General features: G+C 43.4%; 1 protein-coding gene across 1 annotated transcript; it reads right to left on the reverse strand.

The window, feature by feature from the left end:
• Positions 1–23,273: 23,273 nt before the first annotated feature.
• On the reverse strand, positions 23,274–25,972 carry LOC147437970 (GTP cyclohydrolase I). Its single transcript, XM_086487358.1, has 2 exons — positions 25,512–25,972; positions 23,274–25,029 (listed from the first exon to the last, which is right to left on the reverse strand). Exons 1-2 carry the CDS (start codon positions 25,759–25,761, stop codon positions 23,642–23,644), a joined length of 1,638 nt encoding a protein of 545 aa, XP_086343484.1. The 5' UTR covers positions 25,762–25,972; the 3' UTR covers positions 23,274–23,641.
• Between the last annotated feature and the right edge of the window lie 213 nt (positions 25,973–26,185).

The following is a 26,185-nucleotide window of genomic DNA, read 5'->3' on the forward strand; positions in this document are numbered from 1 at the left end:
TGACCCCTTGACAACAAATGTAGGACACCAAACATTGTTTGCCAAAAAATATGTTTGGACTTTATTCTTCATTCTCAAACAAACTTTACTTCAGCTTATCCATTTTCAAGGATATCAATCAACAATTTACAACATTTTTCAAGATCTTAAAGACCAAGAAAGGAACAAAGCCATAACCACATTTCATCAAACAATTAGCAAATTTCTATGAGTTCCCACATAAACATTTGCATTGCTAAAGCCAGAATATCTTCACCTTCCACGAGAATGGAGCAACGCTTGATTTAAATCAAAAAGACCAGCATACAAAATGTCAATGACACCATGCTTGAGAGATGCAAGGACCCAGATCACACAAATATAATAACATTCCAAAGATGGAGCAACAATTGATACAAATCCCACAACCGCAATACACATTATCAAAATCACCATGCTTGCGAATACAGGCACCACACTCAAATATGCTTGTGAATACAGGCACCACACTCGAACGACCATACTTGCAGATGTTTGCAGTGCTCTCAAAAACAATGACTTGATTCACGGTGGAAAAACAGTCACGAAACAACAACAAAAACAAAGGGTGAGACACGACTGGTAAATAAGGGTAGTAAGTACATATAATGCCAGTTAATAAGCTCGTGCTACAACGGGCTACAAGCTCACAACATCAATGGCACATGCCTACGTACAATATATAAAGCCACAAGTGGCAAACTCGCCCACCAGCAGGCAGGGTTGCTTTTCTACAAGCATTATACCTGTTTTGGGATAGTTCGCCTGTTTAAGAGGAGGCTTGTGTATTGTGTGCCTCACCCCCTTTGTGATTTTTGCAAGGATGATTGTGTAGCGCTTGTGTATTGTGTGCCTCACTCCCTTTGTGATTTTTGCAAGGATGATTGTGTAGCACTTGCAAAAGACATCATAAAATTCTACAAACTGGAAGGCCAAGGCCGTCAAAATCAACCCTGCTAGCAAGCACTCTCTTCCGCTGGAAAAGAAACAAGATTTTTTGCCAGTCGCAAACAAGGGCACAACGCACATTTACTGTAGGCTTAAATTGGGACAAGGTCAATCACTCCTCGTGAAACACTTGTCTTGTGAATAGTTGGAAAAAAAACAAGTAAAGACATAACAGACACACAAGAAAAGCTGTATCTTCTCAGATCCAAGTAAAGACATAACAGTGACAAACAGACGCAAGTCAAATGGCCACAAAACGAGAAGGCAGTCAACAGCCCACAAGTTGCACCTATATTGATATCTTTGACCAAAAAAATATGGCCTGTGTCACCTTGGAGCAGGCAATGCACGGCCATGCTGAGATGGCGCTTATTTCCTGAGCAAAAAGGTAAAGTTGGGCTCAAGCTCTTGTCAAAGGGGCGGCCTAACCTGCAGGCCCGGAAATCTTTCCATGACCCCAATAACCTTCCAAAAGTGAGCTTGCAAAGAAGCATCATAGGGTTTGAATTGGAGGATGCCGAGCACTCACCATTTGGCCAGAGCGTATTGGCTGAAGAGGTCGGCCAATGTTTTCTCTATTTTCTAGTGTGACAGCATTCGGCACCCCAACTTCTGGGCGTCCTAGTGTCACGTGCCTAAGTGGCATACAAATTAACCAAAACATAGGGATGACTGTACATGCACACGAGGCACGGTGTCATAAAGGGCTTGGTAAACCTGCATTGGAACAGTTTGGTTTAGCGCCAGTATATGATGTATAGTTAATGCTGTAACCATGACCTGGCCTACAGGTATCTATGTCAGAAGCAGATGACGTGGCATAACCATCCAAGGGCAGGACCGTATGGACAGGCTGTACAAATGCTGATGTGGCAGATCATACGGACAGGACAGTACGGATGATGATGTCACAGACTGCACCCGGATTTTTCGCTCACTGCTGACGTGGCAGCCTGTACGGATTTCCGTAAATTGCACTGATGGTTTTTGGCAGCTTTTGGGAACCAGTTGCTTTTGAGCTAAACTGCTTTTGGGACTCTGCTTTTAGGGCATCCCTTGTAAGAAAAAATAAACCCATTGGGACCTCACTCTTCAGGGCATCTAGACGCAAAGTCTGAGAGCAGAGGACCCCTTAGGGTGTTGTACATTGCTCAAGCAATAAAATAAAGAAATACCGAAGGGGCGCCAGGTTTTGGGGTCAATACCTCTGGGCACGGAACTACGTCGAGCCAAGTTGACCGAATTAAACTATGATTTTAAAGTTGCGAAGTATTTTAAGTGATTCTCTCGTGTGTCTGTGTCGGATTCTCAACTTGAAGTGCCCAAGACTGTGACAGTGGTATCAGAGCATCAGGCGTGTAATTTTCTCAAAGCATACCGGTCCTATCAAAGAGCAAACAGGGCACTTGGGCACAATTTTGGAAATTGTTATTGAAGTGCCTATTAGCCACTCCCACCCTTACTTCATCGCGCATAGAGCGCGCTCCTCTCTTCATCGCTATGTCTAATAGGGAATATGCCATAATGAATTCCAAATTGCACATGGGTTCTCGTGGAGATTCTCACAGACATAACACCTCTCAAAGGGAAGGCAAATAAGAATTGAAATCCGGCGCGGGGAACTGAGAAAAAGAATGAAGATTTGGGGAAAAAAATTCGATGGAGAAGTTTGCCATAACGAAGTTCAAGCATTAACTGCAGGTTGAAACGTGTGAAAAAAGGTTCATCAAGTACTCCAGAGACCCGAGATTTACGAAACACCTAAAGAATTACCCGATTGATGAGATTCACTCGAGATGGCGTGAGGCTATTGAGCCTCCTCTCAGGACGGGGTGGAAAGCTGAAAGGACAGACGAGTGTAACAAAGCGGAAGCTTTACTCACAGGAAGGGCTGGAACAGAATTGTTGACCAAATACTGGAAAGAACACTAACAATCAGGTTGTTTGTGACAGATAACCGGAAATAGGAGGGAGGAACTTGCATCTATATGGATTGGGAATCATGCTAGACATCCACTCTTTTGCAACGAGGTGAGCCATCTCCTTGCCTGTTTTGCAAGTGAAATCGAGAATAAGATGATGACGAATTGGGAGTGACAACAACTCCGGAATGAACCCGATCACGATTCGAGATAAGAATCATAAACTTTGAATGAATGATGATGATTCTAGTACATCAAGATTCCCATATGAATGAGATGACTGGATACAGTGGTGAGCGCATCAAGAGTCCCTGCAGGATGAGATGGCTTCATAGGGATCTAGGTGCATCAAGACTTTTGGACGGATGAGATGACTAGATGATTGAAACATTGTGTTCAGTACGAATTAAGTGTGTGAATGAAGAACTTTGAAATAGGAATTTCCGAAGATGATTCTGATTTATGTATGAGATTAATGTTCTCTGGAAGAACTTCCTAGATGTGTGCAATCGATGAGAATAGATGACAAATTCGGAGCAGTGATAGCTCCATAATAAACCTGACAACGATAAGAATCATGAAATTTAAATCATGAATGATTCAATGAAACTGTCGTGAGCGCATCAAGAGTTCCTGCGGGATGAGATGGCCACACAGCTAGAACTGAAAGATAGGACCACTCTGTTCAGTATGAACTTAGTGATCGATTGGATTCCCCGGAAATGATTACTCGCCCGCTACAGTGATTGAGTGCAGATGGAATGATTTACCAAATGACTGTAGCATTTTGGTCTTGGTCTATAGACATGATCGCACTATGGGATTAGCTTATCCATCGTCCGACATCAATGAGATCTAGGATAGATCTAGATGCGATTGCTAAATACGTTGCCAGGAATCATGGTCCTAGATTAGAACAAAATCCATGGACGTGATCGCAATATGGGATTAGTCAATCTGCCATCAGTCAGATTTGGAATAGATCTAGATGCAATTGCTAAATACGTCGTCGAGAATCACATCCTAGATTCTACATGATGTGATGTGACCGTCATCTTTGTACAAGTGCTGGATTTGTGTCGTCTAGCACGTTGGCATTTAGAGTCAATGTCTACTGAACTACTTTAAGTCCTTATGTCTGATTCTGCAAGCATAATCAAGGGCGATTACAATTCTTTCAAGAGGGGGGTATGTCACAAACAGATGATGTGGCATAACCATCCAAGGGCAGGAGTGTACGGACAGGCTTTACAAATGCTGACGTGGCAGATCGTCCGAGCAGGACAGTGTGGATGATGATGCGACAGACTCCACCTGGAATTTGTGTTGACTGTTGATGTGGCATGCTGTACGGAACCCGGATTTTGCACTGATTGATGATGTACCAACCTGTACGGATTTCCGCAAATTGCGTTGATGATTTTTGGTAGGTTTGCAAACCAATTGCTTTTGGGTCAGTTGCTTTTGAGTTAAATTGCTTTTGGAGCTCTGCTTTTAGGGCATCTGTAACAAACTTGGACTCCCCATGTCAAGATTCTACCGCGACACAATAGAGATTCACTTCAAAATAGTTCACAAAGTTGACACGGCCCGCGTAGTTCCGTGCCCAGAGGTATTGGCCCCAAAGACTGGCGCCCCTTTCGGTATTTCTTTTTATATTAATCTGTGTTCAAAGAACAAGAGAGTAGGCAGGCGCTCACTCTCAAACTCTGCGTTCAGATGCCATGAGAAGTGAGGCCTAGCCCACTTATTTATAAGTACAAGGGATGCCCAAAAGCAGAGCCCCAAAAATCTCTAAACTCAAAAGCTTTTAACCTCAAAAGCAATTGTCCCAAAAGCTGTCGTACAAACCTGCCAGCATAATTTTCGGAATTTCGTAAAACGTATGGATTGCCACGTCATCAACGTGATTTGCGTCGTAAATTCCGAGGGCCCGTACAATCTGCCAAACCTGTCGACGCATAATTCGTGACCTGCCGACACGTCAGCAGTGTGTGTCCGTGTATGTGGGCACTGCCACATCATCAATTTGTGACATACCCCCCTCTTGAAAGAATTGTAATCGTCCTCGATTATGCTTGCAAAAACAGACAAAGGCCATAAACTGTCTTAGTAGACACTGATTGTTAGTACCAACGCACCAATCGACACTCACATCACCAGGTATCACAGGACATCACACGACAAATCACATTCAAATTCATTCCAAATCTCATACCATGACTAATCAGCAACGTATTTAGTAATCGCATCTAGATCCGGTCAGGACCTCCCAGATGCCCGATTAACTAATCCATATTGCAATCATGTCTATAGAGATTTATGAGACCAAAATGCTGCAGTCATTTGGTCTTTCAGTTCCTGCACTCAAACAAGTCAAGTACAAATCAATCAGTATCATTTTCATTTTAGAGAATTCCAGTTCATAAAGTTATACAGCAGAATATTGTCAGCTCAACAATATCCCTGAAACCCAAAGGGACATCAGTGACTCTATATCAAAAATCGGGGTAATCTGTTGACAAAGGAGCGGAGCAGCTCCGCTCTTGTGCAAGCCCGCTGCACTAGATTCACCCACGCTGAAATTGGGGTTCTATCGGAGTAGACTATGCTAAACTGAATGCTTCAAGGCAGAGTTTCAAAATCTGAGGAGTATCTGCTAGGTCCTCCTCCTCCATCCACTTCGCATCCAATGCAGGATAATTCTTGAATATCACCAAGAACCGCTGATCACTTTACCTTTAATCTTTCTATCTGTATGTGCCAATATCTGTTCTGGAACGAGGATCTCCTCGCTTTCCTCCACTTCGGGTTGTTCATCTAGCTCCCCATCATCGAGCACATCGCCTTTAAAAGGCTTCAAGAGACTCACATGAAAAGCATTGTGAATCTTCCAAGTATCGAACAGCTTCAGTCTAAAGGAGACATCATTTATCTTTTCTTTTATCTGTAAAGGTCCATAGTATCTCATACTAAGGTTTGGAAAAAGCCGCTCCTTTCTCTTTTTCTTTCTTAGACATGCCTTCTCAAAACGTAAGACCAACCAATCGTCTTCCTTTAATTTCAAATCGCAACGGTATCGATATGCTGCCTTCTTGTGTCTTTCCTGAGATTTCGCTAAAGCCTCTCGGACCTTGGCAAAAGCAATGTCCAAGTCCTTGGTGTATTGGTCGGCTTCAAAAATCTTATCTTTCATGCTAAGAAAGGGTGGAACCTTCGTAGCACCTTCAATAATCTCAAATGGCGCCTTCCCCGTCGACGAGTGGATCGTGTTATTGAAGGCAAATTCCACCAAGGGCAAAAACTTTTCCCATTGAGCCTACTGATCAGAACTGTAAGACTTCAATAAATACAGTACGACTAAATTTGCAATCTCAGATTGCCAAACTGTTTGCGGGTGGAAAGATTACGAGAACTGCAACCGTGTGCCAATGTTCTCCCAAATAGACTTCCAAAACAAACTCGTGAATCAAGGATCTCTGTCAAAGACTATTGTCTCAGGCATGCCATATAATCTGAATATCTGGGCAATGAGCAGTCGTGCTAAATGACTAGGCTTGACTGTTTTCTTCACTTGAATGAAATGAGCTTGCTTGCTAAATCTGTCAATAACAGTGTCACAAAGTGATGACGTGGCGGACAGCAAAAACCCTAATTTCTGCCGGAAACCCTAAAAAAACCTGCAAACCCTAATTTTCGAAAATCGAGGAGGTCCAAAAAAAAAAAATTGGGGATATTTTTGAGCGACGCAAATCTCAGCTTTTGGCCAGAAAAGCATAATTGCTTTTTATTGCTCTCATTGAGAGAGAGAGAGAGAGAGAGAGAGAGAGAGAGAGAGAGAGAGAGAGAGAGAGAGAGAGAGAGAGAGAGAGAGAGAGAATTTGCTTTTGCTTTCAGATAATCTCTGTGAGAGGGGAAAAAGAGCTTTTGCTTTCAGGGCTTTTGATTTTGAACCTTTTGGGGCTCTGCTTTTGGGCATCCCTTGTAACCTTTAAATAAGTGGTGAGGGCTTCACTTCTCAGAGCATCTGGACGCAGAGTCTGAGAGTGAATCCCGACCCACTCTCTTGTACTTTGAACTGATTAATATAAAAAGAAATACCGAAAGGGGCGCCAGTCTTTGGGGCCGGAACTCCGCCGGGCCAGTGCAAATCTATTGTGATCCGTGAATTGTTTTGAAGTGGTTATTTGGTGCTGTCGCGGTTGATTCTTGACTTGGAGTGTCCAAGTCTGTTACAGTGGTATCACAGCACGGCCAATTTCTCTTCTACGGGAAATCCAATCCCCAAACTTTTTTTCCACAGCACATATGGCTTTAGGCAATGATCAATCGACTCCCTCTGCATCTGGAGATGCGGGCAGGGATCACAACGAAGATTCTGGCACGGAGTATGGCCCGCCTAGGCCGACTCAGGCGAAGCAGCAAGAGATGGAGCGTCGTCAATTGATTGACAATGCAACAAAGATGATACTCAATTTTGCCAAGGACCCGAAGATGGCAAAATATATGAACCAGACCTCTTTGGAAGAGGTACAGACGGAGTGGCACGCGAGTGACGTTCTACTCAGGATCCCTTGGTACCACTAGAACTACGCCGTGGTTGACTACCGGGCCGAGAAAGCGACTTTGATAAATGAAGGGCTTAGAGATTGTACTTGATGAACTTCAGTTTCTTACTCATTCTTTTGGAAAAGAACTGAACGATGGATAAAGGTTGAATATGTTTTGACCTGATCAAAAGAACGCCAAGATTTTTCTCCACACTCATGCCGATTGCTTTTCAGAGGGCCTGAAGATCAGACCATTGATCTGATACCTAGAAGCACGCCACCGAATCGGCCACCTTACCGTGTGAGCCGAGTACAGAATGAAAAGATTATGAACCCAGTGAAAGACCTCTTGGAAAAGAGTCTTGTCCAGCCTAGTACCGTATTGCTCTCCAGTGTTGTTGGTTTTGAAGAAAGACGGATCTTGGAGGATGTGCATCGATTATAGCACTCTCAACGAAATCACCATCAAGAACAGATTTTCGATTCCTAGGATCCATGATATACTCGACAGGTTACAAGGATCCTCGTGCTTTAGCAGGATTGACTTGATGAGTGGATATCATCAGATCAGGATAGCGCCAGGAGATGTCTACAAGACAGCTTTTCGGACGACTTTTGGGTTATTTGAGTTTTTGGTGATGCCTTTTGGCTTAACCAATGCTCCTGCGACATTTAACCAGATGACAGGATTTTCGAGTGTACAAGCTATTCGTTGGCACTTTCTTTGAAGACATCATTGTTTTCTCCAAGAATGAGGCAGAACACAGAGATCGTCTGCTTCAAGTCTTTCAGGCATTACGAGATCACACGTTAGTGATTAATGCAAAGAAAAGTGAATTTTTCCTACCAGAGATACACTTTTTGGGACACATTGTGTCAGCAGCAAGAGTGCAAATGGACCCGGCCAAGATAGAGACTATCCGTGATTGGCCCGATTTGAGGAATATCCATGAAGTAAGAAGCTTCTTGGGACTATGTTCGTACTACAGGCGATTCATACGAAAGTTTGCAGAGGTTGCTTCCCCTTTGCGTATCTTGACACAGAAAGGAGTACCTTTCTCGTGGGGATCCACAGAGGTGACTGGCTTTCAAACCTTGAAAGAGAAATTGACTACAGGACCTGTTTTGACTTTGCCGGACTTGCACAAGTCATTTGAAGTATATTGATGCTTGTGGTCGTAGTCTGGGTGCGGTCTTGATGCAAGAAGGCCATGTCATAGCTTATGAGAGTCGATTGTTCTCTAGGCCGGAGATCACAGCACAGATATATGAGAAAGAGATTTTGGTGGTTATCCATGCTCTTACTCAGTGGCGGCATTAACTACTCGGAGCGGATTTTGCTGTCTTTACAGACCATCAGAGTTTACGCTGCTTCTTGTCATAGAAGCAGCTTTCCGAAAAGAAGATGCGGTGGGCGACATCTTGTCACAGTTTCACTTATAGATTGTCCACGCGCAGGGACAGAAGAATGTGGTGGCAGATGCTTTGTCTCGGAAGCCGTTGGTTCTGGCTATTTCCGCGATATATCATAGGAGCTTCGAGGATATGGTCGATCAGTATGCCATAGACACAGATTTTGCAGATATTTTCACACGGAAACAGGATGGGTAGACAGTAGCTAGATACTCCCTTCGGGAAGGCTACTTGATGAAAAAAGACTATGTGGTGCGTTACACAACCGTTGAGGGCAAAGGTTATGACTGAATGCCACTGTCCACCTTTTACGGGTCACTACGGCATTGCTACCACCATGAAGGGGGTAGAGAGATACTTCTTTTGGCCGAGACTCAAAAAGGATGTGGAAGAGTTTGTGTGCAGTTGCTTGGTATGCCAGATGGTCAAGTTTGACAAGCATAAGGCACAGGGATTGTTACAGCCTTTACCCATACCCACCCACCCTTGGGAAAGTATTGCAATGGATTTCATTTTTGATCTCCCAAGAACACAGAATGATCACGATGATTTTCCGATTACATGGCACGTCTGAGACCATTGTCTCCGACAGAGACCCCAAATTTATGAGTTTGTTTTGAAGGCAATTTGGGAGAACATTCGCACGCAGTTGCAGTTCTCATCATCGTTCCACCTGCAGACTAACAGGCAACTTCAGTGGTTTTAGATTTATTGAAGGCTTGTATCTCGGATCAAAAGACTCAATGGGAAAAGAACTTACCTTTGGTGGAATTTGCCTACAATAACAAGATACACTCTTCGACGGGGAAGACGCCATTTGAGATTGTTGAAAGTGCTACGAAGGTTCCATCCTTCTTGAGCACGAAAGATTAGATATTTGAAGCGGATGAATATTCGCGAGATTTGGATACAGGTTTTGCCAAGGTTCGCGAGACTTTGCAGGAGTCTCAAGAACGACAGAAAAAGGCAGCGGATCGCCATCGTCGCGACTTGAACCTGAAGGAGGATGATTGGGTGCTCTTACTTTTGAGAAGGCACGCCTAAGGAAGAAAAAGGGTAAGGAGAGGCTTTTTCCAAAGCTTAGTATGCGATATTACGGACCTTTCGAGATAACTGAAAAGATAAATGATGTCTCCTTCCGATTGAAACTGCCAGATACTTGGAGGATTCACAATGCATTGCATGTGAGTCTCTTGAAACCTGTTAAGGGTGATGTGCGTGATGATGGGGAGCCTGATAAGCAACCCGCAGTGGAAGAAAACGAGAGGACCCTTGTTCTTGAACAGATTTTGGCACATACGGATACGAAGAAAGGTAAAGTCCGAAGGCAGTTCTTGGTTAAGTTCAAGAACTTTCCTGGATTTGATGCGATGCGAAGTGGATGGAGGAGGAGGACCTAGCAGATACTCCTCGGATTGTGAAACTTTACCTCGATGTTTTGGTTTAGCGTAGTCTACTCCAAACGGAACCCAGAAATTCAGCTTGGCCAAAGATCTGGTGCAGTGGGATGCACAAGAGGGGAGTCACTCCACTTCTTTGTCAACAGATGCCTTGATTTTGATACTAAAGTCACTGATGTCTCTTTGAGCTTCAGGGATACTGAGAGCTGACAGTATTCTACTGGATGACTTTATGAAATGGAATTCCTGATTATGATACTGATTTGTTCTTGACTTCTTGTGAGTGCAAGAATTGATAAACGAAATGACAGCAGCATTTTGGTCTACTTGATCTCGAATAGACATGGTTGCAATAGGCGTTAGTCAATCGGACATCGATGAGGTCCCGATTGGACCTAGATGTGATTGCTAGCCACATTGCCGATAAATCATGGTCTAAGATCCGAATGAATGTTGAATGTCATGTGATGTCCTGTGATGTCTGGTGATGTCCTGTGATGTCGTGTGATGTGACTGTCGATTTGGTACATGTGCTAGATGTGTGTCCCTAATACATAGGTACTAACACTCAGTGTCTGCTAAGACGGTTTATGGCTTTTGTCGGTTTTGCAAGTGTAATCGCGGTCGATTACAATGCTTTCAAGAGGGGGGTTATGTCACAAAGTGATGACGTGGTGGACAACAGAAACCCTAAAAAAACCTGCAAACCCTAATGTCTGCCACAAACCCTAATTTCTGGAAATGGTCAAAAAAAAAATTGGGGATATTTTTGAGCGACACAAATCTCAGCTTTTGGCCAGAAAAGCCAGAAAAGCATAATTGCTTTTTATTGCTCTCATTGAGAGAGAGAGAGAGAGAGAGAGAGAGAGAGAGAGAGAGAGAGAGAGAGAGAGAGAGAGAGAGAATTTGCTTTTGCTTTCAAAAACTCTCTGTAAGAGAGGGAAAAGAGCTTTTGCTTTCAGATCTTTTGATTTTGAAGCTTTTGGGGCTCTGCTTTTGGGCATCCCTTGTAACCTTTAAATAAGTGGTGAGGGCTTCACTTCTCAGAGCATCTGGACGCAGAGTCTGAGAATGAATCTCGACCCACTCTCTTGTACTTTGAACTGATTAATATAAAAAGAAATACTGAAAGGGGCGCCAATCTTTGGGGCCAATATCTTTAGGCACGAAACTCCACCAGGCCAGTGCAAATCTATTGTGATCTGTGAATTGTTTTGAAGTGGTTATTTGGTGCTGTCGCGGTTGATTCTTGACTTGGAGTGTCCAAGTCTGTTACAAACAGTCCAGACACCATCGTCCCCACTCTATGTCTTCGGGAGATCAAAAATGAAATCCATAGCAATACTTTCCAAGGGGCGGGTGGGAATGGGTAAAGGCTATAACAATCCTTGTGCTTTATGCCTGTCAAACTTGACCTTCTGGCATACCAAGCAACTGCGTACAAACTCGTCCACATCCTTCTTGAGTCTCGGCCAATAGAAGTAACACTCCACACCTCTCAAGATGGTGTCAATGCCGCGGTGACCCGTAAATGGTGGACAATGGCATTTAGTTAGAACCTTTAACCATAGTCACAAGGGACTCCCTTTTTAGGCTTCTCGTCCCCCCTTGTCGTCTCGCCCTCTTTTTTACACTAAAAATCCATTTGAGCCCCGTCCCCCGTTCCCCGTCCCGGAATGCGTCCCTTGTGACTATGCCCTCAACAGCTGTGTAACGGACAACGTTGTTTTCTTCATCAAGTAGCCATCCCGTATGGAATATCCCGCTACTACATCCCCATTCTGTATTTGTGTGAATACATCCAAAAAATCTGGATATGTAGCCTACTGATCGACCATGTCCTTGAAGCTTCTATGATGAATCGCGGAAATAGCCAAGACTAACGACTTCCGAACAAAGCATATGCCACCAAGTTCTTATGTCCCTGTACATGGACAATCTGGAAGTGAAACTGTGACAAGATATTAGCCCACCGCATCTGCTTTTCCGAAAGCTGCTTCTGTAACAAGAAGTAGCGTAAACTCCGATAATCAGTGAAGACCGTAAACTCGGCTCCGAGTAGGTAATGTCGCCACTGAGTAAGAGCATGGATAACCGCCGAAAGCTCTTCTCATAAATCTGTGATGTCAATTCCTGTCGTGAAAACATTCGGCTCTCATAGGCAATGACATGGCCTTCTTGCATTAAGACCGCACCCAGACTGCGACCACAAGCATCACAATATACTTCGTGTCACAAATGGGTGATGTGGCATGGACCTGGCCAAAGTGGCAACAGACCCCAGCACACACACGCGTAAATTGCGGTAGTAGGCTGACATGGCAGATTTTCAGGTTTCACGCTGAAGGTGATGACGAGGCTGCCATACAGAACCTCCGCAATTTGCAGCGCAAAAAGCGCTGGCAGGCTGTACGGAATTCTGCCAAGAGCGCTGGTTGCTTTTGGGCACTCTGCTTTTGAGTGAGAAGCTTTTTAATTAATGCTTTTGGGGCTCTGCTTTTGGGCATCCCTTGTACCAATACATAAGTGGGCTCGGCCTCACTTCTCAAAGCATCTGGACGCAGAGTCTGAGAGTGAGCACCTGCCTACTCTCTTGTACTTTGAACACAAATTAATATAAAAAGAAATACCGAGAGGGGCGCCAGTCTTTGGGGCCAACATCTCTAGCACGGAACTCCATCGGGCCGTGTCGAATCAATTGACTTGTGAACTATTTTGAAGTGAATCTCTGCTGTGTCGCGGTAGAATCTTGACTTGGAGTGTCCAAGTTTGTTACAGTGGTATCAGAGCGCAGAAAGATTCTTCTTCTATGGAGGATCCGATCGTATTTACAGCGCACACAACTTTGGGAAAGAATCTTCGTGTTTCGACCACGGACTTATTAGCCACTCCCACCCTTCATACATTGCGCATCGGGCGCGCTCCCGTCTCCATCGCTTTGTCTTACAGGGCATAAAGCCATTAAGAATCTCAGATTACACATGGGTTCTCGTAAAGAATCTGACAAAGATGACACCTCTCAATGGGAAGGCAAAGAAAAGTTGAAGATTCGGCGCGAGAACTGAAGAAAAGAATGAAGATTTGGGCAAAAAAAATTCGGACAAGTTTGCCAGAAAAGGAGCAGAAACATCAACTGCAGATTGGCATATGTGTGAACAAACTGATTAAGTACTCTAGGGACCCGAGATTGGTGATACACCTGAAGAATTACCTGATTGATAAGATTTACTCGAGATGGCCGCTGGCTTGTGGCCATTGCTTCTCCTCTCAGATAAGAAGTAAAGCCGAAAAGACAAATGAGTGCAGAAAAGCAGAACTTGTACTCGCAAAAAGATAGCTTTGGAAAGGGCAAGAAAAAGGCAAAGAAGCCTAGATTTTGCCCAATTTCTGACAGTTCTACAGAGGAGTCATCCTCAGACAGTTCAGAATCCAACGATCACATGTTTTATGCAAAGAAGAAACATTTCTATAAAGCCAACCAATATGACTTCCTCGAAGATAAAAGCAAGAAAGTAAAAGAATTTAAAGAAGGTGGACAGTCGATTTGAATCCTTTTCTAGGTTCCGAGATGCTCGAACATGGTGGTCATCTACTCTTCTACTGAGACAAAAGGTCCGGTTAAACGGTTGAAATTCACAAGGCTTTTTATTTCTTCTTGGCTGACTCGGGAATACGAATGAGATATACAAACCGCTTGAAATCATCTTCGGATGACCAAGGGAGCTTCTTTGGACGCTTATTGCGAGAGATTTTGGAGCTCTTTTCTACCAGCTACTTCATTTAAGAAGGTCTCATTTACGGAACAGATTGAGCGGTTTTGCTGCAGACTTCCTACAGTGGTCCAAGACTACTGCTTTGAACAAAAGTCGAATTCTATTCAAGAATTGATTTGGGTTGCGGGGAATTTGCACACATCTCCGCAAAGTGCCACAGCAACAACAGATTGAAGACAGGCCAGAGAGTTCTAGAGCAACAGAGGAACATGGCAGAAAAGGCAGAAGAAAACAAAACTAGTATCACATTGCGTGGGGCCCGATCGAATCAGATGAACGAAAGTACAAAACTTTGCCGCACTAAGGGCAAAGTGAAAGATTAGGAAGCCCTCATTTTATTTGATGGAGGAGCCAAGACCAACTTCTTTTCACTTGAATTGGCCGCTCGATTTGGAATTACGCCCGACAGGGCACGAGGACTTCTACGTAATACCCTTGGGAGGTTGTGACGTCCTCCTCGAAATCCCTTGATACTATAAGAACAATGTCATGGTTGACTACCGGGTTGAGAAAGCGACTTTGACAAATGAAGGGCCAAGAGATTGTACTTGATGAAATTCAGATTCTTTACTCGATTTTTCTGGAGAGAACTGAATGATGATTGAAGGTCCAATATGTTTTGACCTTGATAAATAATGCCAGGATTTTCTCCACACTCATACCGATTGCTTTTCAGAGGGCCAGGCGAGTTGCCACCAACTAGTCCTGAGGATCATACTATTGATTTAATAACTCGAAGCACACCATCAAACCGGCAACCTTATCGTGTGAGCCAAGTCCAGAATGAAGAGATTATGAACGAAGTGAAAGACCTCTTCGAAAAGGGTCTTATCCAGCCGAGTACTTCACCATATTGCTCTTCGGGGTTGTTGGTTTCGAAGAAAGATGGATCTTGGAGAATGTGCATTGATTATAGAGCTCTCAATAAAATCACCATCAAGAACAGATTTCCGATTCCAAGGATCGATGTTATTCTTGATAGACTACACGGATCCTCTTGTTTTAGCAGGCTAGATTTGAAAAGTGGATATCATCATATCAGAATCATGCCCGGAGATGTCTACAAGACAGCTTTTCAGACGACCTTCGGTTTATATGAATGCCTTTTGGCCTTACCAATGCTCCAACGAATTTTAACCAAATGATGGACAGGATTTTCAGAGAGTACGGATCTTTGTTGCCACTTTCTTTGATGACGTTATTGTCTTCTCCAAGGATGAGGCAAAACATAGACATCATCTGCTATAGGTCTTTCAGGCATTGCGAGATCACAAGTTGGTGATCAATGCCAAGAAGAGTGAATTTTTCCTACCAGAGATACACTTTTTGGGACACATCGTCTCAGTAGCAGGAGTGCAGATGGACCCGGTCAAGATTGAGACTATTCGTGATTGGCCCGATTTAAAGAATGTCCATGAAGTTAGAAGCTTCTTGGGCTTATGTTCTTACTACCGGTGGTTCATTAAAAAGTTTGCAGAGGTTGCTTCCACTTTGCATATCTTGACATAGAAAGGAGTCCCTTTCTCGTGGGGACCCACAGAGGTTACTGCCTTTCAAACATTCAAAGAGAAATTGACTACAGGACCAGTTTTGACTTTGCCGAATTTGCAGAAGTGATTCAAATTATATTGTGATGCTTGTGGTCGTAGAATGGGTGCGGTCTTAATGCAAGAAGGCCATGTCATTGCCTATGAGAGCCAATTATTTTCAAGGCCGGAATTGACAGCACAGATATATGAGAAAGAGCTTTTGGCGGTTATCCATGCTCTTACTAAGTGGCCACATTACCTACTCTGAACCGATTTTATGGTCTTCACAGATCATTAGAGTTTACGCTACTTCTTGTCACGGAAGCAGCTATCGAAAAAGCAGATGCGGTGGGCAAACATCTTGTCACAGTTTCACTTCCAAATTGTCCATGTGCAGGGACAAAAGAACTTGGTGGCAGATGCTTTGTCCCGGAAGCCGTTGGTCTTGGCTATTCCGCGATACATCATAGAAACTTCGAGGACATGGTTGATCAGTACGCCCCAGATCTAGATTTTGCAAATGTATTCAGTCGAATACAGAATCGGGAGGTAGTAGCGAGATATTCCATTCGTGATGGCTACTTGATGAAGAAAATGATGTTGTGCGTTATACGGCCGTTGAGGGAAAAGGTTTTAACCGAATGCCACTGTCCACCATTTACGGGTCACCGCGGCATTGATACCACCTTGAAATGTGTGGAGAGATACTTCTTTTGGTCGAGACTCAAGAAGGACATGGATGATTTTTGTACGCAATTGCTTGGTAAGCCACAAGATCAAGTTTGACAGGCATAAAGCACAAGGATTATAATTTATTACAGCCTTTACCCATTCCCACCCGCCCCTGGAAAAGTATTGCTATGGATTTCATTTTTGATATCCCGAAGACACAAAGTGGGCACGATGGTATCTAGACTGTTTTTGACAGATTTAGCAAGCAAGCTCATTTCATTCCAATGAAGAAAACAGTCAAGCCGGATCACTTAGCAAGACTGATCATTGCCCAGATATTACGATTACATGGCATGCCTGAGACAATAGTCTCCTCGATCCACGAGTTTGTTTTGGAAGGCTACTTGGGAGAACATTGGCACACGGTGGCAGTTCTCGTCATCTTTCCACCCGCAAACAGATGGGCAATTTGAGATTGCAAATTCAGTCGTACTAGATTTATTGAGGTCTTACATTTTTGATAAGCAGACTCATTGGGAAAAATTGTCCCAAAACCTGCTCCTGCACCTATTTGAGTTCCCTTTGAGGCGTAACCATGCCGAATTCTCAGGACGGAGGTGGTCAATCTGACGATGCCCTTACTCTTATCAAGGAGCAGATGGCCACACTTTCCACAAGCCTCGCATCACTACACACTCGTTTGGATCAGATGCAGACGCAAAACAATTCTCGGATGACTAATGCTGCTTCTTCCATATCTTCTTCCGTCAATGGACGAACCAAACGAGCCAGATCCAACTGATGAGGTAGACAATCGCGAACTTCGATTACTTTATAAAATTCTTAATGTTGCACACAAGAAGAAGCTTGATGTTAAATTGCCGGAACCGTATAATGGTTGCCGCGACAAGCGCGTGCTTGACCAATGGTTGTTCAAAATGGAGGTTTACTTATCAAACACAGACTTGGTCGAGAGTGAAAAAGTTGCACTTACTAGTTCTCTACTCAAGGACACAACATTTCTTTGGTGGCAACGACGGGTTGCTGATGGTAAACACACACCTTCTTGAGATAAATTCCGACGTACTATTCGCAAGGCATTCGAACCTGCCAATGCCTGGATTTTCGTGCTATTCGCAAGGCGTTCGAACCTGCCAATGCGGATTTTCATGCCCGATCCTCTCTACGCCGCCTGAGCCAAACAAGTTCCTTGGCCGTGTACATCACAGAGTTCCAAAGGGTAACTCTGGAGATAGAGACCCTTAGTCCCTCTGATAAACTTCACAGCTTTATCAATGGACTCGAACCCGACCTGAAGGACGAAGTGCACAAATACAACCCTACCACCTTGGATATTGCAATTGCCTGTGTGGAGCGTCTTGGCGATAATCGGCGCCCTACATGGAATTTTCTCCTTGGTGACAAATCTTCAAATAGCGCTCGCTTTTCATAGCGCCATCTCAGAGAAAGCTATAGCCAAAGTCAACAGCAACAACCTCAGTTCAAACAGCAAGCAACGGAACCTTATTCAACTTCAAGGTTTCACTCTCAAGATCGACAATCTCAAAGCAAATCTTCTTCAAATGCTCCACTTGATCGTGGTAAAGCACGTGATTTTTCTCAAGATCAGTTCGACATCTCGGTTTGCCAACTCAGAAGATGTCTCATTTATATGATGTGGAATTAGCAGATGGATCAATTTTAACTTGTGATGAGACAGATTGACAGTTGCAATTCGGTATTTAAAATTATGCAGATCAATTGGATTTCGAGGTCATGCCTTTATCTTATTACGACATGATTCTTGGTCAACATTGGTTATTCCAATATGATCCAGCAATTAGCTTTCGAGGACATACTATCAATTAAGACGGCTTTATCATGTGGAACGAGTGATTCAAGCCTCACGAGTACAAGTCAAACAACATGATACGATGGATAATAAAACGAATATCATCTCCGATACAGATGCAGAAATTATTATTGATGAAGAAGTTTTTCCAAGTGATACTTCATTCCCAGACAAAGATAAGGACATAGTTGCAAATTCTGAGTCAGAAGATCACTATGCTTTCTATGATTCTTTGTTGGATGAAGATATGCCAATTCCAAGTCATGAAGTGACAATTTCTGAAGATGATTCTAAAGACTTTTGGGATTCATTATTGGAAGATGATTACAATCTCAAGCCAAAATCCTTTCCAATGATTCGTAAAGATGAAGTTACTCTCTCTAAAAAATGCCTTGAGAAGATTTCCTCTTCACCAAATATTTCACAGTTATTGGAAGATCTTGAACCAAAAATCTTACATCGTATGAAGGATTTTGAAGATCAATCTCTTATTGCAGTCAACCTGATTATGCCAGATTCCTCTAAAAAGTCTTTGAAAAATGCAATGACATGGGATTTAGCAATCAAAGCAGAAAGGTTTTGCAAGAAGCAAAAGTTCAAGACAAAGAATTCACATAACTCAAAGACTGAAGATTTTCGAAGATTCAATGCTCTCCAGAGTTCTACAATCTATCGGCATCAAAAGTCCTTTCTTTAATCGAGGCTCTCATTTTGAATGGGAGGGAATGTCACGATAGTATTACATCTACTCCTAGTTGCAGATACACAAAGTGCCATGCCAAGGAGAACCCCTACGCTTGGATGGTCACGACCCTTCGCTCAAGAGACATACCTCTTCGCCAATAGCCACAATCCTTCCACGACTGGTCACACTACTTCCCTCTACGGTTGCGACTCTTCGTCCAATGGTTGTAGCTCTTCGCCGAAAGGATGTCTTTACGTCTAAAGTCGCGTCTCTTCACCACGAGACGTGTCTTTTCGTTTGTGTCTCTTCGTCTCCTATATAAGGAGCCTATTGTACTCAATTTTTAAGCATTCATTCAATCAATCAAACACACATTTAGTCTCTTGAGTCTCAGTCTTTCTTAAGTATGAAGTTTTAAGTCTTAATTATAGCATTAGCACCACTAATCCTCATAGAGTCTGCAGCAAAACCGCTTAATCTGTTCCTTAAAGGTGACCTTCTTAGATGAAGAGGTCGATAGAAAAGAGTCCCAAAACCTCTGGCAATATGCATCCAAAGAATCTTCCTTGGTCATCCGAAGATGGTTCCAAGCGTTTCTTACATCCCATTCGTATTCTCGGGTCATCCAAGAAGAAATAAAGAGCCGTTTGAATTTCAACCATTTGTTTGGGGCTTACTTCCTCAAAAGAAGAGTGGACCACCATGTTCGAGCATTTCCTTTTAGAAAAGATGCAACCCTCCTGATCTTGGAGTGCTCTGAGTAATGCCCTCTAGAGAAGGTTATGTCGAACGGTTGGATGAACCAAAAAGTCCTCGAAGCATCTCAGAATCCAAAAAAGGATTCAAATTTGAGTCTTCTTGCTCTTGTCTTCAAGGAAGTCGCATTGGTTGGCTCTGTAAAAGAGCTTTTTCTTTGCATAAAACATGTGATCGTCGGAGTCCGAATTGTGAGAGGATAACTCCTCCGTAGAACTATCAAGAACTGGTCGGAATCTGAATTTCTTTGCCTTGAATCTGAGTTTCTTTGCCTTTTTCTTGCTTTTTTTGAAGCTTTGCTTTTTGCTTCGCTTCTTGTCGGACTCGAGTCCCCACTCGAGTCGAAAGAGCTAGAAGAAGAGGAAGAAGAACTGAGTAGTCCTTCAAAACGCTTCTTCTGCTTTCTTGCAGATGCAAAAGAAGATTGACGGCCCAAGTAACGATGGTAGTCAATCCCCTTCTTGCGCTTCTTCACTTGCTTTTTGGATTGATTCTTCGTGTCCAAAAGCTGACTGATCAGCATCTGAATCACTTCTTGAAGTTCTTCTTCTGTAAACATCCTCGCAATAGGAGGTTTCTTGATTGCCTATTTAATTGGTGGTTCAATGGCTTTCTGCCACTGAGTGTGCACTTCAGCCATGAACTGCTGAGTCAAAAATTTTGCAAACTAGGAATCTCTAGCAAACTAAAGCATTTGCTTTGTGCACTCGTCAACCTGTTGACGTTGCATCTCCAAAAGTTCATATTGTGTAGGCCGAGGTGGCCCGTACTCTTCTTCTGTTAAGTCATTTAAATCTTCTGCATTGCCTCCTCCCGCCTCAGCGGTTGCAAAAGAGGTCGATTGATTCTTTTCAAAATCCATAAGTGTAGCGAGAAAAGGGATCGGATTTCCTGGTAGAAGAGAAATCGGCCGTGCTCTGTTACCACTGTAACAAACTTAGACACCCCAAGTCAAGATTCTGTCGCGACACAATAGAGATTCACTTCAAAACACTTCGCAAAATCAAGAGAGAGTCGACACGATCTGGCATAGTCCTGTGCCAAGAGATACTGGCCCTAAAGACTGACGTCCCTTTTGGTATTTCTCTTATTTAAATCTTTGAGCAAAGTACAACTGCCCACGGGGTGCTCGCTCTCAAACTCTGTGTCCAGATGCTCTGCAGATGAGCCTCCTTGTGTTCATTATAAAGGTTACAAGGGTTGTTAAAAGCAAAGCCCCAAAAGCATTAAACTTCAAAGCTTTCATTCCCAAAAGCTAGCCAATGAAAATTGCGGAATTCTGTACAGTCAAGCCACGTCAACAACCATCGCTTTTTCCGAGCATCAGTACAGCAGTCAGCGTGAGGTGGACCGTTCGTACAACAACCACGTCAGCATACTTCTTCACTTGTTCTTTTTTTTAATGTGCACCTAGGCCCCTCGGCAAAGGTCCATAAGTTGGACATGTCACGTCATTAGTTCGTGACAATACAAGCCAATACTCCACGCTTTGCACCTTCTTCTAGAAGAGTGCCAGAGAATGAGCCCTAGCCTCATATTTAAAGGCCCTTGGCCATAAAAAGCAATTTACATGAAAAGATTTAAACTCAAAAGCAACTGGTCCAAAAAGCTACAAAAACTGTCTACATGATTTACGAAAATCCGTACAACTGTCAAGTCAATAATCGGCACAAAAAGCAAAAATCCGTACAGCTCTACCACGTTAGCAGACCAATGTAAAATCCGAAATTCTATACAGGATGCCACATCATCAGTCAATGTAAAATCAGGAATTCCGTACAGCACGTGCCCACGTCATCCGTCTTCCACTTCTTTTATTGCTTCTGCTTCTCAAGGTTTAGGCCCCTCGACCAGGATCTGAAGGTTGGCTCCATTCTTTAGTGACTTGACACATCAACAGATTGTGACACGAATTATGGGAAGCGCTGGCTACTTTTGGGACCAGCTACTTTTAGAACTTGGAGCTTTTCATGTAATGCTTTTGGTAGGAGCCTTTAAAAGAACTGACAAGGCCTCTCCCCCTCATATTGGCTTGGGAGCACTACAGAGAGAGAGAGAGAGAGAGAGAGAGAGAGAGAGAGAGGACCCTCAGACATTGTACTTTGCCAGTATTAAGAAAAATGAAATATTGAAAGGAGCACCAGACTCTGGGGCCAAAGCGCGGAACTTCGCTGTGCCATGTAGTCTCTTTCAATTGTATTTTAAGTTTATTAAGTTTCTCTCACATACGTTGCACCAAATTCTCGACTTGGTGTGTCCAAGCCTGTTGCAGATGCTTGGATCTGTGAGGCTAAGGGCTGAAAAGTGAAGAAGCTCGCAATGGGCTAATGGCTGAAAATACGTTGATGATGGTGGATGGAGAGGAAAACGCTAGTGTTGCTGGGTACTTGTACTGCAGGGTCATGACTTGAGTTTAAGAGGTGACCCCTAGGGTCACCTATATAGACCTTCCTGTTGGGTCGAGCAACCACGATCTCATAAAATAACGCAACATGTCAATTATTAATAAGTTAAAACTTATCAATAAGAGATGCTTCGTATGTAATTATTACATGGGCTTGGTATTGATGATTTTGTATGGGCACACACCCCAATGCCTACACCTAGCAGACACTGGTTGACTCATGTGCAATCAGAGGGTATGCAACTTATCTGGATCTGCACGTCCTGTGCACAAGCTCACAAGGGTGCCAAAACAACTCCTAGGCTATCCGAAACCTTAAAAGTAGAAGTTCCAGCTTGTCCACAAGAATAGGGTTAGATGTGCGCGTGACAAGTAGGAAGACAAGTCAATAAAGAAGCTAGTGCGGACACCCAGCAGAGGCCCAACTATAGGATACACCTTGGATTTGCACCCAACAAGTTGTCACCAAAAAGAAGATGGCATCTTGAGCACTACTCGCCTCATAGAAAGTTACATGACCACGGTGCGTCCAAGAATCCCCACTTATGAATTTGAATGTGAACACATTCAAGAAAATGAACTTTGAAACATAACCTATCCATAACCCCACCAACAACAATGAATTGTCTACAACACATCCATAGTGTTTTGTATATGTCAAGTTGGTTCCTTGCCAAATGCAATGTGCTTTTAACTCCAACACACAGGTCCAAAAACCTAGGCTTGAAAGCCGGCACGTGGGTCCAAATCAAGTATTGGGAGTACAGTTTGTCTCACCCTGGCTAAAGAATAGATCCAAATCAAGTATTAGAGTGTTGCTTGCCCCACCTTGGCAAAAGCATGTTGCGACACCCACCAATAGACTAGAAGGCTAGAGCTTTTGCAAATGTAGTCAACACAATGCCAACAGACTCAGTAGAGTCCTTGGTAGAATCATTGTCACTGCCAAATAATGCAGCGCTCTGAATGTCAATATGATTAACTCATACGCAAAATTTAAATGTTGTTTGGTACTTCTTTCGACACCAATTGAAATGACGCGCCAGAAACAAAACATTGAGATGCACAAAGTTTTCTTATAACATGTCAAATGTGAGGCCTTATTTAGAGTCACCATCTTGATGTATGACATGCACAAACACACACGTGTGCTAAGAAAACAAGAATGGCATTGCCCTCTATGGCAGACCAAACACAATGCACGGTCAGCTTCTCAAGCTTCCGGAAAAAAATGAATGCCAACCATCAAGTTCAAAATTTATTAAAAAAAAACTCTCATGCACACATAATGATGCACTGATGGACTTCCAATCTGTGAATCAGCGTGAGCCCATATTCCCATACAAAAATGTGCACCTGAAGCAAAGACTGCCTCGATTGAATCGTAACCTCAGCATAAAGAGTTTCGATTACATGCACTATGAAAGTGTGTTCCCTATGGGGAAACTCTAATCGGAGGGAGTTAAAACATCCCCACCGAAAAGATTAGGATGGCACATTTACTCACGTGAGCACCTTTGTTTTCACAACAAAGCAAAAACAGATGGCAGTGTAAGGTAGTGCACTTACTGTAAGAATCCCAGAATCACGAGCTTCTTTTGCTCAGGTGGAGACATAGTCATTTGTTTAATGCTGCCAACCTTGCAATGAATAGACTCCAAATATAGAATGAAATTATTGAATCAGTACCCTTGCCAACTGATGCACTTTAGAGATAACTCAATGAGAAGTTCTTTCAAACTTTCTGCTTTGCAAAATCTTTTCCAGGAAATCTGCTTTCACTGCATAATTTATTGCAAACTGCCCAAGGACCGCATCTGTGGCAGTGCTGCTTCCTAATTTCTCTACACCTCGAGAAACTAAACAGACATGGCATGCTTCAACAACAACAATGATGCTTGACAGGTCAAATCTGCAAGCAACTGCCTCTGCAATCTCCCTGGTCAAACGTTCCTGCACCTGAAGTTTATGCCCTAATTCCTCTACAATCTCTAAGACCGTGTTCCTGTCCACACTATCAGAACCAACTTCTGATGAGAGATAGCCAATATGGGCTTTCCCAAAGAATGGCAAAAGATGATGCTCACAAAGTGAACAAAATGGAGCATCAAGCTGAGTTAAAACACCACTACCATGATCATTTGCCATAGAGCTGTATGATAGGTCACCATTGAAAAGCACTGTTGATAAACTGTGTTTGTTCATGCTTTTCGGCATCCCATTCATGCTGCCATTGTTCCTGGACTCCTGGAACCCTCTTTTAAAATGTAAAAGCCATTTTGCATAGCGCTTTGCTGTTGGACGAAGATCTTCTTTCACAGTATCCCCCACAAGCACTTCCATAATGACCTCTACAGCAGCAACCATCGCAGAAAACTTTTCACCTGGTCCTTTAGATAATAGGCAGCTAAGATGAGGACTATCATTAGATCTTCCATTTGAGCCAATACTGTACTTGAGACTCCCACTACCGTGCACTGAATGACCATTGCTATGAGGCAGCCCTACAGTTGAGTGATACTCCTGTGTACCATCCAAATCTAGTTTTGCACATGGGCACCATCCTTTCTTGGCAGAGCTTACACACTCAGAAAAACCTATAGTAGGAATGGAAATACCTTCAAGCCGCAACAAAGACAAAAAGTACCCCCAGGCACCACTACTTTTGTCTTGAAACTCGCCTCTCCCAGAATAAGTAACAGTCGGCTGTTGAAAAACACTCTCTGGAGACCCAACATCATGATGGCAGCCAGGAACAGGGAGGTGCCAGCTTTGTAGCACAACTGCGACCCCTACTGGCTTTATTGTGTCAGTGAGTCCTTGGCAAATTTGATCCGCAAGATTCTGTGGATTTTGAAGCCTTCGAGCGAACATGTCAGTGACGCGAGCTAGCTTACTTAATCCCACGACCTGATACCCAGATGAGATGTATGCTACGTGGCAGCAAACTTTGAAAGGAAGAAGACAAGACCCACATAATGAATATTGATCTATACTTCGAATTACAACCATGCCACCTAAGCCTCCTGCAAATCCAGAGCCTACTTCGACACCAGCTTCAGGGAACAGAGCATCCCCAACAAGATCCTGCGCAGACTGCCGATACCCTACACAGTAGAACCTCGCGTAAGAAACAAAATGAGAATCAAATGATTTGAGCAGAGTGAGTATGTTTCCAAACAAGACTCTTCAATTTAACTGAATTCATTACAAAAAGTGCTGTAAACCTTTCAGCAGTGGGGTCACTTCTGAATGGAATCCAGTAAAGAGAACTGCCTAAGAGTTCCTATCCTGTGGTTAGCTTTTACAATGGACTATGTGTCTCCTAGCACAAAATGGACTTGAACTCTTTACACATCACATGTTAGACTAAACGATCGATGCTGCAAGAGATAAGAAATGCAATGCAAGCAGAATCTAGAAAGTACATTAGCGCACGCACAGAGTGACGTGAAAATTTTGTGGAGGAAATAGGACGGTAAGAAGCTCAAATCCACCACCAAAATATGCAAACAAAATGGCGGGAACTTCGGTGAACGGATTGTTAGCTTGACTGTAAAAGATCCAGATCAGGTAAGAAGGGATGCACCTTTTGTTGCAAATGCGAAAGCCCGAGCTACGCGAATGGGGGTCTTGACGAGGCCAACACGGTGAACATCTTCACCAAGACCCTGGAGCAGCACTTGCACAGCTTCTACCATGTCAGCACTGTCATCCATGAGCTCATATGAGTCAATGGAGGATGCACTTGAGATGCCCGAACCTATTGTAGTTTCATCTGCCTCACCCTCCATCTCAGATCCATGGTGGTGATGGCATCCATTCATTTCTATGCGCATAACCGCGGCTTCAAACCCAAAAGCGCAGTAAACCCTAAACGCTGCCTTAGCGTTCAGGGCTCACCCAACAGCTCGAAGGTTGGAGGGTAAGCGCAGTCTAGTCTGTTGCTTGCCTTAAACTCCCCGAGTAAGGTTGTCGGTAGGCAACGTGCAAGGTAGGAGAGATAGAGGAGCCCGAATCTGTGGCGGGGAGAGAGAGAGAGAAAGAGGTCATTTCACAATCCCATTTGAGGTGCACAATCAAGAGAGTATTTTCATGAATACATGAAGAGAGAAAAGCATATGGAGGGTATATACGTACCTTTAGGTCCATTAAGTATTCAGAGTGCCTTCAAAAGGCAAAAAGGTGACTATTCAAGGGTCATCAATTAAAAATCTATTTTAACAAGCGACAAATCACCAAGCCCGCAGGCATAATAGAAAA

The sequence above is a fragment of the Adiantum capillus-veneris genome, chromosome 17 (genome assembly GCF_014529385.1).
Source record: "Adiantum capillus-veneris isolate H3 chromosome 17, ASM1452938v2, whole genome shotgun sequence".
NCBI classification, from domain to species: Eukaryota; Viridiplantae; Streptophyta; class Polypodiopsida; order Polypodiales; family Pteridaceae; genus Adiantum; species Adiantum capillus-veneris.

Coding starts and splice junctions, on each gene's coding strand:
- LOC147437970 (XM_086487358.1), bottom strand. CDS start 25,761: ATGCGCATAGAAATGAATGGATGCCATCACCACCATGGATCTGAGATG. Junction 25,030..25,511: donor TTTCGCATTTGCAACAAAAG/GTGCATCCCTTC, acceptor TCTACTGTGTAG/GGTATCGGCAGTCTGCGCAG.